The 18,143-nt window shown below is 38.1% G+C and overlaps 1 protein-coding gene across 1 annotated transcript; it reads right to left on the reverse strand.

Moving 5' to 3' along the window:
* Positions 1 to 14,822: 14,822 nt before the first annotated feature.
* Positions 14,823 to 15,368, reverse strand: LOC139104817 (uncharacterized protein DDB_G0290301-like). Its single transcript, XM_070660529.1, has 3 exons — positions 15,260 to 15,368; positions 15,062 to 15,145; positions 14,823 to 14,947 (listed from the first exon to the last, which is right to left on the reverse strand). Exons 1-3 carry the CDS (start codon positions 15,366 to 15,368, stop codon positions 14,823 to 14,825), a joined length of 318 nt encoding a protein of 105 aa, XP_070516630.1.
* Positions 15,369 to 18,143: the final 2,775 nt, after the last annotated feature.

An 18,143-nucleotide genomic window follows, 5' to 3' on the forward strand; every position in this document is an offset into this window, starting at 1 on the left:
TTCCAGGCTTTCAGAAGAAATAATTTACACTCCAAAATCCTTATCGCCGGATGCTTAAATGAAACTTAGAACAATCACAGCACAGATACCGACGGAAAATATAAACAAAAAACTCTTTAAAGAATATTAGAAGGAACCTAAAACAATTTGGAATCGATATCAAATATCTGGCGATAAGTGAAGCACTTGAGACCGCGACTACGAAGCGTAAACAAACGAAGAGGGTGAAAGTTCCGCAGTCATAAGAATATGACACGCGACCAGATCCCATAAACAAACGCGACCCGGTGATAACGAAAAGGGGGTCCTTAGGAATTTTTCCCCGACTGTTAATAACAATATTCTGGAAGGTTGGAAGGGAAAGCCATGCGGGCGGAGTTTCGTACAACCGAGTTTTTCTCTTGAGCCAATAGATATCGGGAACTCCTCACCACTAATTAAAAATCTAAGGACGAAAACTAGAGCTTAAAAAAATCAGAGAAGGGATAAGATCGAAGTAACCAATAATTAAGAAAAGGAAAAGTGGAGGGACATGGCCGCCAAATCAGAGCACTGACTCTTTCAAAAATGAAAATCCGGCGCTAGCCCACCCCTTTTCCAAGGTTATAAAATCGCGTGTTCCTGCGGGACTCGCTCTCATTCAGTCTCTGAATTTACATATATCATATCCGAGCTATCGCCTTCGAGTTTGTGACAAGTGACTTCATTGTGTCTACAAGAGAAGTTAATAAATAAGTTGTCGAGGACTCGTCCAAGACCAACCGAAGACAACAAGAAGTAAATCTCATCATTTATTCAACCTTTTTACTTCCGCCCCTTTGAAATGGTTCCACTAAGTTTCTAAAATTCATATCTTTGAAAATGAATGACGTGAGTATTGCCAGGGTGCCGTTCGCGTTTTCCGAAATAGGCATCTCTCTAGAATCCCTTAGGTTTTCCGCTAACTCGACTCAGTTAATGGATCTCCTCGTGTCAGAGGTTGCGATATGCCGCCAGTAAATGGTGACTATCAAAACCTTAGTTCGAGTAAGGGTCCATCCTGTCAAAGGTACCGAAAAAATTTTTGAGGTGATGTAAAGAGGGATCCAGAAGGAGCGATGCGGCGTGTTGCCCTGACATTTTTCCCACTAAAATCATTTCGTTAAATTAAATTCAAATTAACGCCTTTTAGTGGAATCAAGAAACCTTCGGTCAGTAAAGAAAAGCCGCGCCCGAAGAAATCGGAAGATCCGCGAATTACGAGAATTGGTCAGGAGTTTCTTCGTCCAATTCTTATTCGCGGCAGCGCCAAGGGAGGTCACACCAGAACCTCCGAAAGTCAGAACAGAGCGGTCGTGGTCTCCTTTGCCTTCCGTACCTCCCAATTCACCGACTAACCAAGAAGACACTGAATCGGAGGAGAATACTCCGGGGCGAACACCATCGCCGTCGCGTCCGAGGTCGACTTCGCCACCTCAACCTGAGCCGGAGCTGTTCCGCCCCACTACTCCGTCCTATACTCCGGACGTTTCTTTGAACTCCTCCGGACCTTCTCCTGGAGTTGCTCCTAGGGCATGCTCTTCTCCCGTCCGGTCACCGACTCCTTATCCTGGGGAACCCGAGGAGGTCGACTCTTTTGCCGAAGATGAAACCATATCTTGGCATGAGCCTGACAGCCCGGAACGTTCCCCTTTCCCCGCCCCGAGCGTAGAGTTCCTGGAGGAGCAAGAGGAACCGAGAGAAGTCGTAGACCCTCTCCTCGAACTCCTCCGGAGCACCTGCACTCCGTGGACGGATCCCGTCCCGGAAAGGGCCTACACAATAGGCCCCGATTCCTTTGATCCCGAGGAGATCAGGAGGGAAGCCAGGAGGGGACTCCTGATCATAATATGTTCATCTATTATCCCGGAGTGGAACATTCCTTCCTCGCTCCGATCAGGTTGATTGACAGGGTATTCCCGAGGTCGACGGCCCGGATAACGGAAATAATAGAAATAGACTTAGAATAATGTTCTCCATTCTAAATTATTATTGTTAGTTTTTTATATTTCATTCTTAATTCATTTTCTTTCATCTTTCTTTAAAATGTTTAAATTATATCTTTTATTAAGTCCTCTTCCTCTTTCTTTTTATATCATAATCTCTCTAAATTCACTTAATCTATTTTTTTATTCTAAAATTGTATTTTAATTAAGATTAAAATTACCCATTACATTGCTGAAATTTCTAAAACAGTTATTTCATTTTAACCTAAGTATCCTTGTTGCGAAAAACCACCTCAAGTTCTATCCCAGGGAACAAGAATTCAATTTCTTTCCCTAAAAAGAACAAATACTACGCGCTAGTTTCTCCACTCAAGCGACTCGAACCCATTCCTAGTGCGTTTACGCGTGGCCCTCCAAAATACGCGCCACGCAAGGATCGGCTATTACGTCACTCTCCAAGCCCTTTCCTTCTCCTTACCTACTCTCGTGCCTTTTCCTAAGCATCCGAGTAACGGTAAATGAACCCAATTAAAATCTCCAACCTTTGACGTAACAGTGGCCTTTTCAAAATCCGCCCTCAAATCCTCCGGAGTTGTTCTCCCACTTGTTTTCCTGGAGGATCTGGATATTGTTTTTTCACTACCGGCTGGTAGAATAGCTTCGGCCTCGATGTCCGGATGGTTGCTGCATTCCTCGGCCCAGGAAGTTATGACGGTAGAAGAGGCTGGTGAAGATCGCGGTGTAGATGCTTTAGACCTTTGTCCAAGGCAGGCGTCGTGCACGGAAGTGTGGTGGCGATCTCCACACTCTGAGCAAAATCTAGTTGAGGGGCATGCGGCAATGCAATGCTCTCCAAAGCAATTAATACAAAGTCCAGACCTTTGGACCATCTGCATCCTAGCCTGAGGCGCCATTTTGGCTAGGGTTCCGCATGCCAAGATATAATGGGCTCCTAAGCAAAGGGAGCACTTGCTCGGCTTTTTCTCGGAAATCTGCGCGAGATTTCCAGATCGCAATGTTTGTGAGGTGCGCAGCTCTTGGACGCCCGCCGGAGTCCTTGTTGCGGTTGACTTTCCTGAAGTCTGCTGCATTTCCTCGAATTTTCCTTGCAGAAAATATAGTACATCCTCTAGATTTGGTGGCTTTTGGCAGGTAGCGCGTGCAGATTTGCAGCCTTGGAATAGACTGGGATTCATTTTCGAGATGACGGCATAAATGAAAAAATCATTCTTTTCAAAGTCTCAATCGAGACGCTTTAAGAAATCCCGCGTTTCCTTAATTTTTCGTATCAATCCGCGTAACTGTGCTTCGGATCCGGAACGCACAACCGGAAGATTCATGAAGCTAGATACAGTGCTTCTGACTTGGATCTGCTTATTCGCAAAATAGTCATTTAATTTTGTCCAGACGCTCTGGAGGTTGCCGCCGATGGCTAGATCATTATCAAATATTTTAAGCGCTTCTCCTGAAAGGCTATCGTCCAGGAGCTCTATTTCCTGTGGCTCGGACAAGCTCTCGTCCTCTAGGATAGTGGCTCGGAACGTGGTCCGGAAAGCACTCCAGTCTCGGAGTCGCCCCGAAAACTTTACCGTCGCCTTTGGTCGCGGATGCGCGACGGGACTAGGAGGTGTTGCAACGGCCTCGGCCTTTTTTTGCGCAGCTTCAAGAGCAGTTCTGTGAGCCCAGAGCGTTGATGGATGTATTCCTCCTCAGTTTGATTGAAGGTATCCATTGTACAGTAGTCTAGTTTTGAGACCTCATCCCAATGCTGGGTTATTAATTCTAAATGGTTCGCTTGGAACCGTCGCCAGCACTGGTCTAGCAATGAGATCCGCGTCTCGAATACAGTCTCGTTATACTGGCTCTCACCCGCGTGGTGTAGTTTTGCCAGAGCCCGACGAATTCGATCTTGCAGATCTGACTGGCCGCGAAACAGCATTTCACAAATTGAAGCCATTTTAACTTTGAGTTACAAAAATAATTGCACTGAAGCACTAACTCAACACACACGCACAATTCAACTTGATGCGCGACTAAATTTTAACGTACACACGGTACCGCGACTCGCTAGCACGTATTATTTTCGTAAAAGCTAGGATACTGCTATCCGGCTCGAAGGACCAAAATGTTCACGATTGCACGCGGAAAGTTGAAAAAATAATTTTAGCAAATTATTTTTAACAATGGACTATATTTTTAAATATGTATGTACAGCAGGGATAAACTACGGCGAATTTGTTATTTGCAAATAACAGTTAAAATCACTGCGGATTAAAACAAGGAAAGCTAAATACGCGATACTGCGATGCGCTTATGATGAGTGCTAGCGGTAGACTGCCGGGATCGGCCGCGCGATTAGGCTGGAATGATTGGTGCCTTTGTCTTTTGACAAAGAAGAACCTTTGCACTTAGGTCCTTTCGATGGGATATTCCCGTTACTGGGCGCGATACAGCACGTATTGAAATATAAATTGATAACCGCATGAGTTGTCCCGGATGCGCAGTGACAATAATCCGGCAGGGCAATGCGACACTGAACTGACTCAGAGCTCTAATCTTTTTTTAGAAAAAAAAAAAACAATGACTTAATCCTGAACAATAAGAATATACTTACAATTTTTGGTGACAAACAATGACGATCAATTACTGATGAGTGGTTGCAAGAAACTGACTGCTCGACAGTTGAAGGATTCATCTTGATCCAAATTGTTTTCATGTTTATAGAGATAAAAAATTATAATTCTCGTTCTCACTCACTTTGCTTTCGTAAACATATGCGCACTTGCTTCAACCCTTATTTATAAAATAGACTACGCAGAGACCAAAAGCTGTGCGGCTAAACGCAAAGACTCTGCAAAACAGAGGGTACCTGCTATTCGATGGGTGTACATTTCTTTTGTCGGAAAGAAATAAGTCAACGTTTTTAATTCCGAGAAGTAAAAGTTTGTAAAATAATTTTAGACGAGGGTAACCGAATTTTTTATTTGAAAGAGATAAGCTAACGGTTTTTTACTAACGGTTTTTAATACCATGAATATTAGTAAATGACTCAATATAATTTGAGAGAGGGTACGAAATGAAATCACATGATTAATTGGTACTAGGGGGTAGGATATAACGCACTCGTTATACCTCTTTTGTCACAATGCGTGAATCTCATTAGTGATTGAGCGATCGACGACTATGTACGAAATGAACAACGAAGAAATCGAAGTTGATGAAGAAATTGAAGTTGATGAAGAAATCGATGAGATTCATCCTGTTACGTCAGGGGTGGAAAAATAATTTCAAGATTGGTTGTCCTCTTTTTATGAGCTTAGGTAGAGGCTCGAGAACAGGTAGGGAGGCAAGAAAAATTAGGAGTATTACGTAACAGCCGATCCTTGCGCGACGAGCACAGTTCAGCGTCACGCGTATTAAGCGCTAGTAATGGATTTAAAAGACCGTAGGTTTGAGTTAGCGCGATTTATGGTTCCTTTGAGGGTGTTACGTCAGGTTTAGGAATAATTTTAGTAGAAGGATTACCGCTTCTCAATGATTAGGAAATGGATTGAGAGCAGGTAAAGGGTAGAGAGAGAGAGACGCAACTACCAATTCTTGCGTGACGCGTGCGAGACAACGCCACGCGTATTAAGCGCTAGGAATGTATTTGAACGACAAAAGATTTGAGTTAGCGCGATTTTTGTTCTTTTGAGGGAAAGAATTTTACTTCTTCTTCCCAGGGAAAGAACCGGAGGTGTTTTTCGCAATAAATGGAGCTCAAAGGTGCGTTAAAAAGGAAAATTGCAGAACTCTGTTTTAGCGAGATTTAATTTAACATTTTTATTTTTCCAATTGATGCTGAATAGAGATGATAGAATATAATTAAATTAATAATAATAGTAAACAAAGAGATTTTAAACTAATAAAAATTTTAATTAAATATACTAAGTTAAAAGAAAACATTTTTTTTTATTTAACAAAAGTACGCGGGGAATAACATAAAAATTCTAAAATAATAATGCTTAATCAAGATCGATTTCTATTATTTCCGAGATCTTTGCTGACGATCTCGGAAATACTCGATCAATCAGCCTGATCGGAGCTAAGAAGGGGTGTTTTACCCCGGGATAAAATATGAGGACGTTCTGATCAGGAGATGCCCTACTGGCCTCTCTCCTGATCTCCTCAGGATCGAAGGAATCAGGGCCTATTGTAAAGGCCCTTTCGGGGACGGGATCCGTCCACGGAGAGCAAGTCCTCCGGAGGAGCTCGAGGAGAGGATCTACAATCGCTCTAGGTTCCTCTTGTCCGCCGAGGACTCCACACTCGGGGCGGGGAGGAGGAAGGCTCTGGGCCGTCAGACTCTTGCCAAAAGACAGTATCGTCGTCAGCAAACGAGTCGACCTCCTCAAGCTCCCCAGGATGAAGTATCGGGGACGGAATAGGAGAGGAGCATGCTCTAGGTGCAGCTCCTGGAGAATGAATCGAAATGTCCGGAGAATAGGAAGGAGTCGTAGGGCGGAACTGCTCCGAATCAGGCTCAGGTTCGGTCACGTTGACGCTTGTTCTCGGCGGATTCGGAGAAGGGGAAAGTTCCCTGGGTTTCTCAACGTTCTGGGGAACTTCCTCGGGAGCCGGTGAAGTCGGGGGAGCTGGGGGTTGAGGCGACCACGACCTCTCTCCTCTTCTTCGGGAGGGTCGGTTCTTATCTCCCCGGCGCCGCCGCGAATAAGTATTGCACGAAGAAGCACTGGATTAGGCTCCTCAAATTCCGAATTTGCCGATTTCGGCGAGCCCGGCTTTTCTTAAGGGTTCTTAAATTCGATGATTCCACTAAAAGGATTTCATTTTAATGAATTAAATTAATAAATGAATTATGGAGAGGAAAATATGCCTGGGAATCACGTCTCACAGCTCCTTTCGGATCTCTCCGTTGTCACCTTAAGTTTCTCTGGTTCCTCTAGCCGAATCAGGGAGCCTTACTCAAGTCAAGGTTTTGATAGTCACCATTTATTGGCGGCATATCGCAACCCCCGACAAAAGGAAGCCCGCTAGACAGGTCGAGGCACCCGAAAAAACGGGAGGATTCGAGAGAGAGATAGCGAAACAATAAAGCGTGAACGGCACCCTGACCATTCCCTCAATTTTCATTTTTATATATAAAAGTATATATATGAATTAAATAAAACTATTTTAGTGGAACCGTTTCAAAATTAAAGGAAAAATGGGGATAAATAAATGATGACACTTATTATTTGATGGCTTCAAATTCTCTCGGATGATTTCTCGAGACGTTTCCTTTATTTCGTCCACACAAGATAATCACAAACACTTAAAAATTTTTAGAATAACTGAGCAAACTAAGCAAATAAGATTTTTAGAACAGAATGAGAGCGAGCGTCGTCGAAGCGCTCGGTTTTATAAGCTCGGAAAAGGGGAGGACCAGCGCCAGATTCTTAGTCTTATCCAAAATTTTAATTCTATTCGTTAGGCTTATTCCTCCACTTTTCCGTCTTTACAATTATTGGTCGCCCTTCTCTCAGTTTCCTTAATTTTCTAAGTTTTCGCCCTTAGTTTCTAATTTTTGGTGAGGAGTTCCCGATATCTATTGGTCCAGGAGAAAATGTTTATGAGCTCCCCTCTACATGGTTTTAGCCCTTCCAAGCTTCCAGATAACAGATTCGAAAATGTTTAGATAACTTCCTTTTATCGGCAGCGTGCAATTGCTCCCTGAATTTTATAGTTTCCGGCCGCGTATCCCATTTTTATTATTACAGGCTTCTTGCCTCCGTTTTCTAATCCCTAAGATCCACGGCGAAATTTGATTTTACTAAATTGTTTTTCTTCCCGAATTTCCTTTGTGTACCGCCAGACATTTATTGTTAGTTTAAGATATTCCAAATCTTTCCGAGCTATTTTATTGAATATTTTGACAAATCCTTTCGTTTTGATTTTTATATTCCACATCTGTTGTACAATTGTTTCAGGTTCCTTCTTTTATTTATACATCTGGCGATTCAGGATATTCCGTCAGTTAAAACTATTTTTCTGGAAACTTAGAACCCTCTCCTTTGATACCAATACATTCGGTATACTTTTCATTATCTACTTTATCAACCATGTGTCGGAAAAAGGAGATGTGGAGTTACAGGACGTAACACCCCCCGACTTAGACAAATGTTGGGGTATGTTACGCAACATTTGCATAGACAAAAATATCTCCTTTTTTCGACACTTCACAATTTTTAATTTTATTCTGTTGATTATTACGTAAATGAATCCTTTTGAATATATATATATATATATATATATATATATATATATATATATATATATATATATATATACATATATATATATATATATATATATATATTTATGTATTTATATGTATATTTAACATACTTTTATTTAAAATAATTTTTAGGAAAAGATTTTTTTTATTTTATTTTATTCCTTGCACGTGTTCAGTTAGTTTGTATGTGACGTGAAGGTTGGGACTTCCTCTTGACGGATAGAGTTTTGAATGGTTCGATTTATGTTTTCGAACATTTCTGGACCATGTTAGCTCAAAGGAGACCGTGCAGCATCTTTTATTACTTACACGTTTAAATCTCATTCCTCGATAGGTCCTTCAGGTACTTCGGTCAAGTCCGTCAAACATGTGGAGGATAATTTCATCTATTCGTCCACAACCTTCTTGTAGTTTTCCGCTGGCACGCGTCTGTTTCCCACCACTCTCCTTGAGTGGTGATACTGATTTTTTTTCTTTTTGCAGTTCCTTATATAGAAATATTTTTAAAGGTTCAGTTGATTTATTTTATCCTACCTCAATATATATATATATATACTTATATGTTTAGATTAATAACAACCTTTTCATTGTTCGTTTATGTATTCTAGTCAAACTACAGTTACGTCAGAGGTTGGAAATTTTAAATGGGTTCATTCACCGTTACTCGGATGCTTAGGAAAAAGGCACGAGAGTAGGTAAAGAGGAGGAAATGGCTTGGAGAGCGACGTAACAGCCGATCCTTGCGTGGCGCGTATTTAGAGGGCCACGCGTAAACGCACTAGGAATGGGATCGAGTCGGTTGAGTGGAGGAACTAGTGCGTAATATTTGTTCTTTTTAGGGAAAGAAATTTAATTCTTATTCCCTGGGATAGAACCAGAGGTGGTTTTCGCAACAAGGATACCAGGGTTAAAAATAAATAACTGATTCAGAAATTCTAGTAATGAAATGCGTAATTTTAATCTTAATTAGAATACAAATTTTGAATAGAAAAATAGATTTAATGAATTTAAAGAGATTATGAGGTAAAAAGAAAGAGGAAGAGGGCTTAATAAAAGATATAATTTAAACATTTTAAATATAAAAAAAGGAATGAAAGAAAATGAATTACGAATAAAATAATAAAAAAAACTAACAATAATAATAATAGCGATTGGTGAACATTATTCTAGATTAATTTCTATGATTTCTGTTATCCGGGCCGTCGACCTCGGGAATACCCTGTCGATCAACCTGATCGGAGCCAGGAAGGGATGTTCTACTCCGGGATAGTAAATGAGGATATTATGGTCAGGAGTCGCCCTCCTGGCTTCCCTCCTGATCTCCTCGGGATCAAAGGAATCAGGGCCTATTGTATAGGCCCTTTCGGGGACGGGATCCGTCCACGGAGTGCAGGTGCTCCGGAGGAGTTCGAGGAGAGGATCTACGACCTCTCTCTGTTCCTCTTGCTCCTCCACGAACTCTACGCTCGGGACGGGGGAAGGGGAACGTTCCGGGCTGTCAGGCTCATGCCAAGAGATGGTCTCATCTTCAGCAAAAGAGTCGACCTCCTCGGGTTCCCCAGGGTAAGGAGTCGGTGACCGGACGGGAGAAGAGCATGCCTGAGGAGCAACTCCAGGAGAAGGTCCGGACGAGTTCAAAGAAACGTCCGGAGTATAGAAGGGAGTAGTGGGGCGGAATAGCTCCGGTTCAGGTTGAGGGGGCGAGGTCGATTTCGGACGCGACGGCGATGGTGTTCGCCCCGGAGTATTCTCTTCCGTTTCTAAATCTTCGTGGCTAATTGGCGAGTTGGGAGGCACGGAAGGCAGAGGAGACCATGAACGCTCAGTTCTGAGTTTCGGAGGTTCCGGTGTGACCTCCCTTGGCGCTGCCGCGAATAAGAACTGGACAAAGAAGCTTTGAACCAGTTCTCGCAACTCGCGTATTTTGCGATTTCTTCGGGCGCGACTTTTCTTGATGGATCGAAGATTTTTTGATTCCACTAAAAGGTATGAATTTGAGTTTAATTTTAATAAAATGATTAAAGCGGGAAATATGTCAGGGCAACACGCTGCATTCCTCCTTCCGGATCTCTCAATTGATCGCTTCGAAAATTCTCCCGGTACCTCTGTCCGGATAGGCCATCACTCGAGCTAAGGTTTAGATAGTCACCATTTACTGGCAGCATATCGTAACCTCTGTCAGGAGGAGACCCATTAACCGAACCGAATCAAGGGAGAATCCAAAGGATACTAGAGTGATACCTACTTCGGAAAGCGCAAACGGCACCCTGGCAAAACCCACGTCATTCATTTTTCAAGAATAAGAATTTTAGAACTTTAGAATTTTAGTGGAATCATTTTAAAAAAAGGAGGAAGTAATGAGGTTGAATGAAATAACGAGACTTACTTTTCGATGTCTTCGGTTGCTCTTGGACGAGTCCCTTGCAACTTCTTTATTAAGATCGGCTCAGCAGAGGGTCACAAGTCACACATAGTACAATGATATTATCGTGGAAAAATTCAGAGACTGAATGAGAGCGAGTCCCGCAGGAACACGCGGTTTAATAACCTCGGAAAAGGGGTGGGCTAGCGCCGGATTTCCATTTTTGGAAAAGTCAGTGCTCTGATTTGGCGGCCATGTCCTCCCACTTTTCCTTTTCTTAATTATTGGTTACTCCGATCTTATCCCTTCTCTGATTTTCTTAAGCTCTAGTTTTCGTCCTTAGCTTTTTTAATTAGTGGTGTGGAGTTCCCGATATCTATTGGCTCGAGAGAAAAAACTCGGTTGTACGAAACTCCGCCCGCATGGCTTCCCCTTCCAACCTTCCAGAATATTGTCATTAATAGTTGGGGAAAAATTCCTAAGGACCCCCTTTCCGTTATCACCGGGTCGCGTTTGTTTATGGGATCCGGTCGCGTGTCATATTCTTATGACTGTGGAGCTTTCACCCTCTTTATTTACGTTTCGTAGTCGCGGTCTCAAGTGCTTCACTTATCGCCAGATATTTGATATCGATTCCAAATTGTTTTAGGTTCCTTCTAATATTCTTTAAAGAGTTTTCTGTTTATATTTCCCGTTGGTATCTATGCTGTGATTGTTCTAAGTTTCATTTAAGCATACGGCGATAAGAATTTCAGAGTGTAAATTATTTCTTCTGAAAGCTTGGAAGTTCTCTCTCGTCACCAAATAGTCACGGTTTACTCCTTTTATCTAATTTATTGTACGCGTGTCGGAAAAAAGGAGATGTGGAGTCCGAGGACGTAACACTACTTTACGCTTAAGATTATTCATATCGGGTTGGTGTTTCTCAAAAAGAATAACTATTTCAAATTAAAAAAAAAAAAAAAATATTTGTATATTTATAATGATAAAAAAAAACAAATACATACTTATTATATAGTTTGCTTTTCTTACTAAGGTTTTTTTTTTTTTTTTTTATAAATGATTATTATATGCCTAATATAAAAATCCTTAACTTACTAATGAGTAACATACGATTATATATATATGTGTTTATAATAAATTATAATTACGTGTATATGTGATTTAATAATAGTAGTATTAAAAGTGATAATAATGACTTAAAATTAGATTTGCCCCGCCATTCTTAGCCGGCGCAGGCTGACCTGTTGCTCAACATTGTTGGGCCCGGATCTATAATTCAATATCACTCCGGGGCTCTTGTGCGCAACCTCGATGTGTTCGAGCGCATTTGTCAGGTCTCGGTCCTGGAAATCGCTCTTGCCCTGGATGGAGAATTTCACCTCTGCGAACTCTCCCCAGGATGGCCGGATTATTCGGATTTGGCCCCATTGTTTCTCTAATAGAGCCCTAGCAAGGGCAATGTCCCGCTCGGTCCATCCGGAGGGGTTGATGGGCCTGATACCATACGTCCCGCATGGTACGGCTTGCCACGGCTGCTCCATAAACCTCTCTTCCAGGCGGCAGCAATCAAATTTTCGCCGGTGAATTTTCCGCCCCCAATCTCGTAAGTGGATCGTGACGTCAGTGTGCGAGGTTACTTCCGTCACGATCCCCCTCTGCCACCGTCTTTTCTCTTTGACAGCGACCGTCGTCCCCACCTTGACGCAATCCGGCGCCAGCGTTAGGTTCTTCCCTATACAATTCATTCGAATCGACAAGTATTGGAGGCAGTGGTCTCAGATTGCAGACGGGCAACATACGCACACTAGGCACAATGCCGTGTCTGTGTACGCCCGCAGCGCCTCCAACGCCTCGGCCAGCGTCGGCTGCTGGAAGAGCGCAGACGTATGTCATATCTGACTCTGTCTCTCTAGAACTACAGCCGACGTCGTGATAAACTCATTTCTCACCGATGAGCAAACTTGTAATTTTTTCTTTTATTGCGCAAAAGAACATTATTCAATTAAATTATGTACATACATATATTGATAAATAAAATTTTATTATAAAATTAAATACTGGCCCCATATTAAATGATATATAATGTATACCGCAATTAAATAATCTAAATAAAAATTAAAATAATAAGAAAAATAAAATATAAAGAGAATAAATAAAATCCACTCTTGGCCAACGTGTACGTATTGTTTTTAAACAAATTACTTATTAATACACATATATTAAAAAATAATTACATGTAATATAATAATAAAGTATAAAAAAATTAATAATTCTGCTGTGTACACCTTTTTTTGTACATACGCACACGTTGTTGCTCAACGGAAACCGCGAGAAGGTGGTGGTCTCTTCCGTCAGGAGGAAATATAAAAAATTGTTTTTTATTATTTAAAATTAAATTAGATAATTAAATAATTAAATAAATAAATAATAAAATAATTAAAAAATTTTAATTAAATAATAAAAACAATTTTTTATATTTCCTACAAATAAAGAAGAAGTGAAAAGAGAACAAAGAATAGATTAGAAGAATAGATAAAAGGATAGGTAAAAAGAACAAGCAAAAGGATAGATAAAGTGAACAGATTTAAAGGATAGAGAACAAACATAGTATACAATAGTTGTAAAGAAAATAGAAAAAGATAAGTATAGAAGAGCAACAAAAGTAACAGTTATGATTGTTAATTAAGATCACTTTATACAATTTATAATATATAAAAAGATTAGAAACAGTATTCCATATACATATATATGTATATATAAATGTATACATATATGAATGAACTGTTTACTATTATAAGTTATAAATATTATATATCCATACAATAATATACAAAGCTATTAACAGAATAATATCCTGTTTTTTTTTATAAATTGTCTAAAGTGATCCTCACATTAAAAAAAGCGTATACATGCTTTATTTAATTCTGCAATATATATACATATATACAGGGTGTCTCACCCCATGTGTCGAATCCGTTAGGAATAGATAGAACTCCAACACCATTTGCAAAATTCTCAATGGTTATTGAGAAAATTAATTTGTCTAGCGCAAGAGCGATAAGGAAGCCACGCGTGAGTGAGCGCGACAGGCGACGGCGCCATTCCTAGCCATTCGCCTGTCACGCTCACTCGCCCGCAGCTTCCTTGTTGCTCTTGCGCTAGACAAATTAATTTTTTTCTCAATAACCATTGAGAATTTTGCAAAATGGTGTGGGACTTTCTTATTTGTCTACCCGAGTTCTATCTATTCCTAACGGATTCGACACATGGGGTGAGACACCCTGTATATTGATGGTGTCGATTTTAAAACTTTCCATCTTAATATTTTTTTTTGTTTTAATTTTCAAAGAAAAAAGTTTTAGACCAAAAAGAGAAAACAAAAAATAAAATGTGTTTTATATATTATTAACAAGGAATAAATTCCGTTTTAATGTTATATTTATAACATGTTATACTTTTTCCAAAATTCTGTGTCTCAAAAAAATTATTTTGCTTTTTATAAATATAATTAATTTATATAATTGTTTAATACATTTTAACAAAATAAAAAAACTAAATTTATTTGGCAAAAGTTATTGTTACTTTTTAAATTACATTTTTGTTATATAGTAATAATCTTATATTTATTTTCTATATATCTATTTAAAGTTAACTCTATACTTTGTCATTTTATTGTTATTATATTTTTTAAATGAAAAAGGAGTACAATATTTAATATTATTCAATGTGCACAAGGAAAAATTGTATAACGCGATTTTGCATTAAGTTATATTAATAAAGTATCTTCAGTTTGAATTAACTAAGTGCATCCATATTCTTCAAAATGAGTGTGGAAACTTCTGAATTTTGATAAAATATTGTTTTAAATTATTTCCATTTTAAGAGTGTTTTTTGTCCTTTATTTATTTTGTACTTTTATTTACTCCGGGTTGTGGCATATTTCTTGATTTCAGCTAGGTAGGTCTGTCAAATATGACTTGAATATATGATCACAGAATACGAGTGTTATCTTCGTATACCCAGCTAAAAAGTATACATAGCTATACTTTCATATTAGCCAAAGCCAGAAATGCCAGAAGGAAGATCTTGCTGAACTGAGAACAGTTTTGAATCTTCTTCAAATCATAATTTTTTTTATTTGTAAAGATGCAGAAAATGTAAATAGTACTTTTCCACATTGGGCCACTTCTTAAATTTTTTCATTTTTTGATAATTATTAGCAATCTTGTATTTCTTGACTTTTTAAAATGTCTTGACTTTCTTGAACTTCTTGACTTTCTTGAACTTCTTGACTTTCTTGAAATTCTTGAATTTCTTGAACTTCTTGACTTTCTTGAAATTCTTGAATTTCTTAACTTTTTGGAATGTCTTGATTCTCTTGAACTTCTTGATTTTCTTGACTTTCTTGAAATTCTTGAATTTCTTGACTTTCTTGAAATTCTTGAACTTCTTAACTTTTTAGAATGTCTAGACTCTCTTGAACTTCTTGATTTTCTTGACTTTCTTGAAATTCTTGAATTTCTTGACTTTCTTGAAATTCTTGAATTTCTTAACTTTTTGGAATGTCTAGACTCTCTTGAACTTCTTGATTTTCTCGACTTTCTTGAAATTCTTGAATTTCTTGACTTTCTTGAAATTCTTGAATTTCTTAACTTTTTGGAATGTCTAGAATCTCTTGAACTTCTTGATTTTCTTGACTGTCTTGAATTTCTTGACAGTCTTGCATTTCTTGACAGTTTTGCATTTCTTGACAGTCTTGCATTTCTTGACTGCCTTGAATTTTTTTACTTTCTTATCTTTATTCAATTTCTTAAATTCCTTGAATTTTCTTCAATTCTTTAAATTCAAGATTGACGTATTTTTTTATTTTACGTTGATATAGTATATCTTCAGTATTCTTAATGTTATGTAATTTCTTTTGGAGTATTATATAATATCGATGGAATGATTATGAAGTTGAGGAATAACTTTAGTTTAATTCAAACTTTCATATAATTCAAAATATACGTTCGAAATCAACATTAACGATATAAACATTTGATTTAATTGATTTTCATTGTGCACATCATAATCTTAATGACTAGTACTCATTTTTTTTTTAAATTATAGAGTTATCTTAAAATAGTATATTTTTAACCGTGCCGCGTCGGTGTGAAACTTTCGTCACGTCGACGTGAAAATGTGAAAAGATAACATAAGGTGCGCGACAAGTGACAATGGTGCCGTATTACGTACGATTTCACATTTTAGTGCTCTTAATAGTCTGCGAAGGTAATTAATATAATATACTTAATGTGGATCATTTCTGAACAAGGAGAGTCTCGACTGAAGCGTAGCACAGTCACGTGGTCGCCATTGAGTCACATATATTAGTATTGCAGAAGGATTTTACTCGATTTACGACGCAGAAACATATTCAACGAATACCGATTAGTTAATTAAAACAGCATTCCGATATCTTACTCAAGAGCAAACCGATTAATACACCCGGTGCTCCTCATTATTGCGAAATATATTTAATGAAATGAGGTACACATTCTCTCTATCAGTATGCCAAATGCTGTTGTTTTTTTTTCTTTTCTTTAAATTATAATTATGAGAAAGAACATTTAATATACGACACTTGAGTGTAAAATTTTTTTTACTTTTCAACTTATTTTCTTTATGTAAAATTAGTAGAAAAATTTGAATAGATAAATTTTGAGACTTGACAACTCATAAATTATAGACGATTAAGATCGAGTATCCCCACGCATGATTTAACACACATTGGCTATCACATGGGACATATTTTTAATAGAAGTTTATTTTTCTTTCTTATCTAGAATATTAGTATCCTCTCATTTGTGCTTCTGATTGTAACTTAATCTTTTCTTTATGATAACGAAAAAAGAGGAAGTAGTTCTATTAACGAGGCTACGATATTCGTTACTAATACAAACTTGTCTTTCATAATCTTTCTGATTAACGTTAACATATAAAGCGTTATAATTTTTTTACTCCCGTTATTGCATCTATTTTCTGAGATCCGAGCTGGAGATAGTAGAAATTAAAATAGCTCTCGAAAGTTAATAACTTTGCCATTAAATTCTCAAATAAATTATATAGTCTGCATAGCAAAAAAAAAAAAAAATTAAAAATTTCCAAAGTGCTATTGATTAAATTAATTAAAACTATCCCAGAAGAATATCATTAATTAAAATAGATACCTCAATTCTGATTTATGTCGTACAAATCTCTTTAATGCGCATGAATGTTTGAAACTATCCATGTATTCATAAATCCCAATCTCTCGCATTCTATGTTTTCTACGACTTTTGCGATATACACCCTAGCTGATAATAAGGGCATTATCGAAAGAGGAAAAACGAACTTCCTTCCTAGTGATCGCCATTTGCGCAGAAACAGACTAACCGGCATGTGCTTTCATACAGAAGAGAGGAGAACCAGATAAAGCCAATCATCCGCAGGACATTGCGGCTAACGTGACGACGGTTCTTTTCAGACTGTTAACTATAACTCCTGTCTTCCGTGTTCCCAAGAAAAATTCCCAATCGCTTAACAATAAACGTAGTCTTAGTTAAACAAGTGTTACGCAGAAGTATGGCAGGAATTTATTTTTATGTAACAATCTTAAAAAATCTTAAAAATTAAAGTCTAAATTTCTGATAATTATGTAAATAAAATTTGCCAAAAAAATCTAATTTTATTAGTTAAATTTTAAAGCAAACACTTTCAATAAAATTATATATTTTTGTCAATAAAAAAACAAAACAATTTTATTTATCTACACATTAAAAATTAAAAACAATCTTTTTCTCTATTTGGTCTTGTAATTAATATATGAATATTACTTGTATATATATTGTATTAAATAAAGCATAAAATCTTTTAATTTTTTGGAATAAAATTTCACTGAAACTATTAAAATGGTACTTTAAAAGATAATGATAATATTGTCAATTAAAAATAATGACATTTTGTTTCTTATATTAACATTCATTTTGTGGCAACCATAAAAAGAATTTTAATTCATAATCGTTATTTCAAATAATTATATTTTTTTAATTTTCGAGTGAAAAATTATTCCAAAAAATTAAGAAAAAAATAAACAAATCGAATATTCAATATTTTAATGATAATGAAGGTTTACAAAATCAAGATGTGTCACACCAGAGATCAGGACCCCGTGGTTCGTCACTTCCACAGTATTTTATGACTCCAAACCCTCTCTCTGTGTGTGTGTGGGTATGTGTGTGTGTGTGTGTGTGTGTGTCAAGATGTGTCACACCAGAGATCAGGACCCCGTGGTTCGTCACTTCCACAGTATTTTATGACTCCAAACCCTCTCTGTGTGTGTGTGTGTGGGTATGTGTGTGTGTGTGTGTGTGTGTGTGTGTGTCAAGATGTGTCACACCAGAGATCAGGACCCCGTGGTTCGTCACTCCCACAGTATTTTATGACTCCAAACCCTCTCTGTGTGTGTGTGTGTGTGTGCGCGTGCGTGCGTGTTTCAGTAGCATAAAAAACTGATTTA

Source organism: Cardiocondyla obscurior, linkage group LG08 (assembly GCF_019399895.1).
Source record: "Cardiocondyla obscurior isolate alpha-2009 linkage group LG08, Cobs3.1, whole genome shotgun sequence".
Classification (NCBI taxonomy): domain Eukaryota; kingdom Metazoa; phylum Arthropoda; class Insecta; order Hymenoptera; family Formicidae; genus Cardiocondyla; species Cardiocondyla obscurior.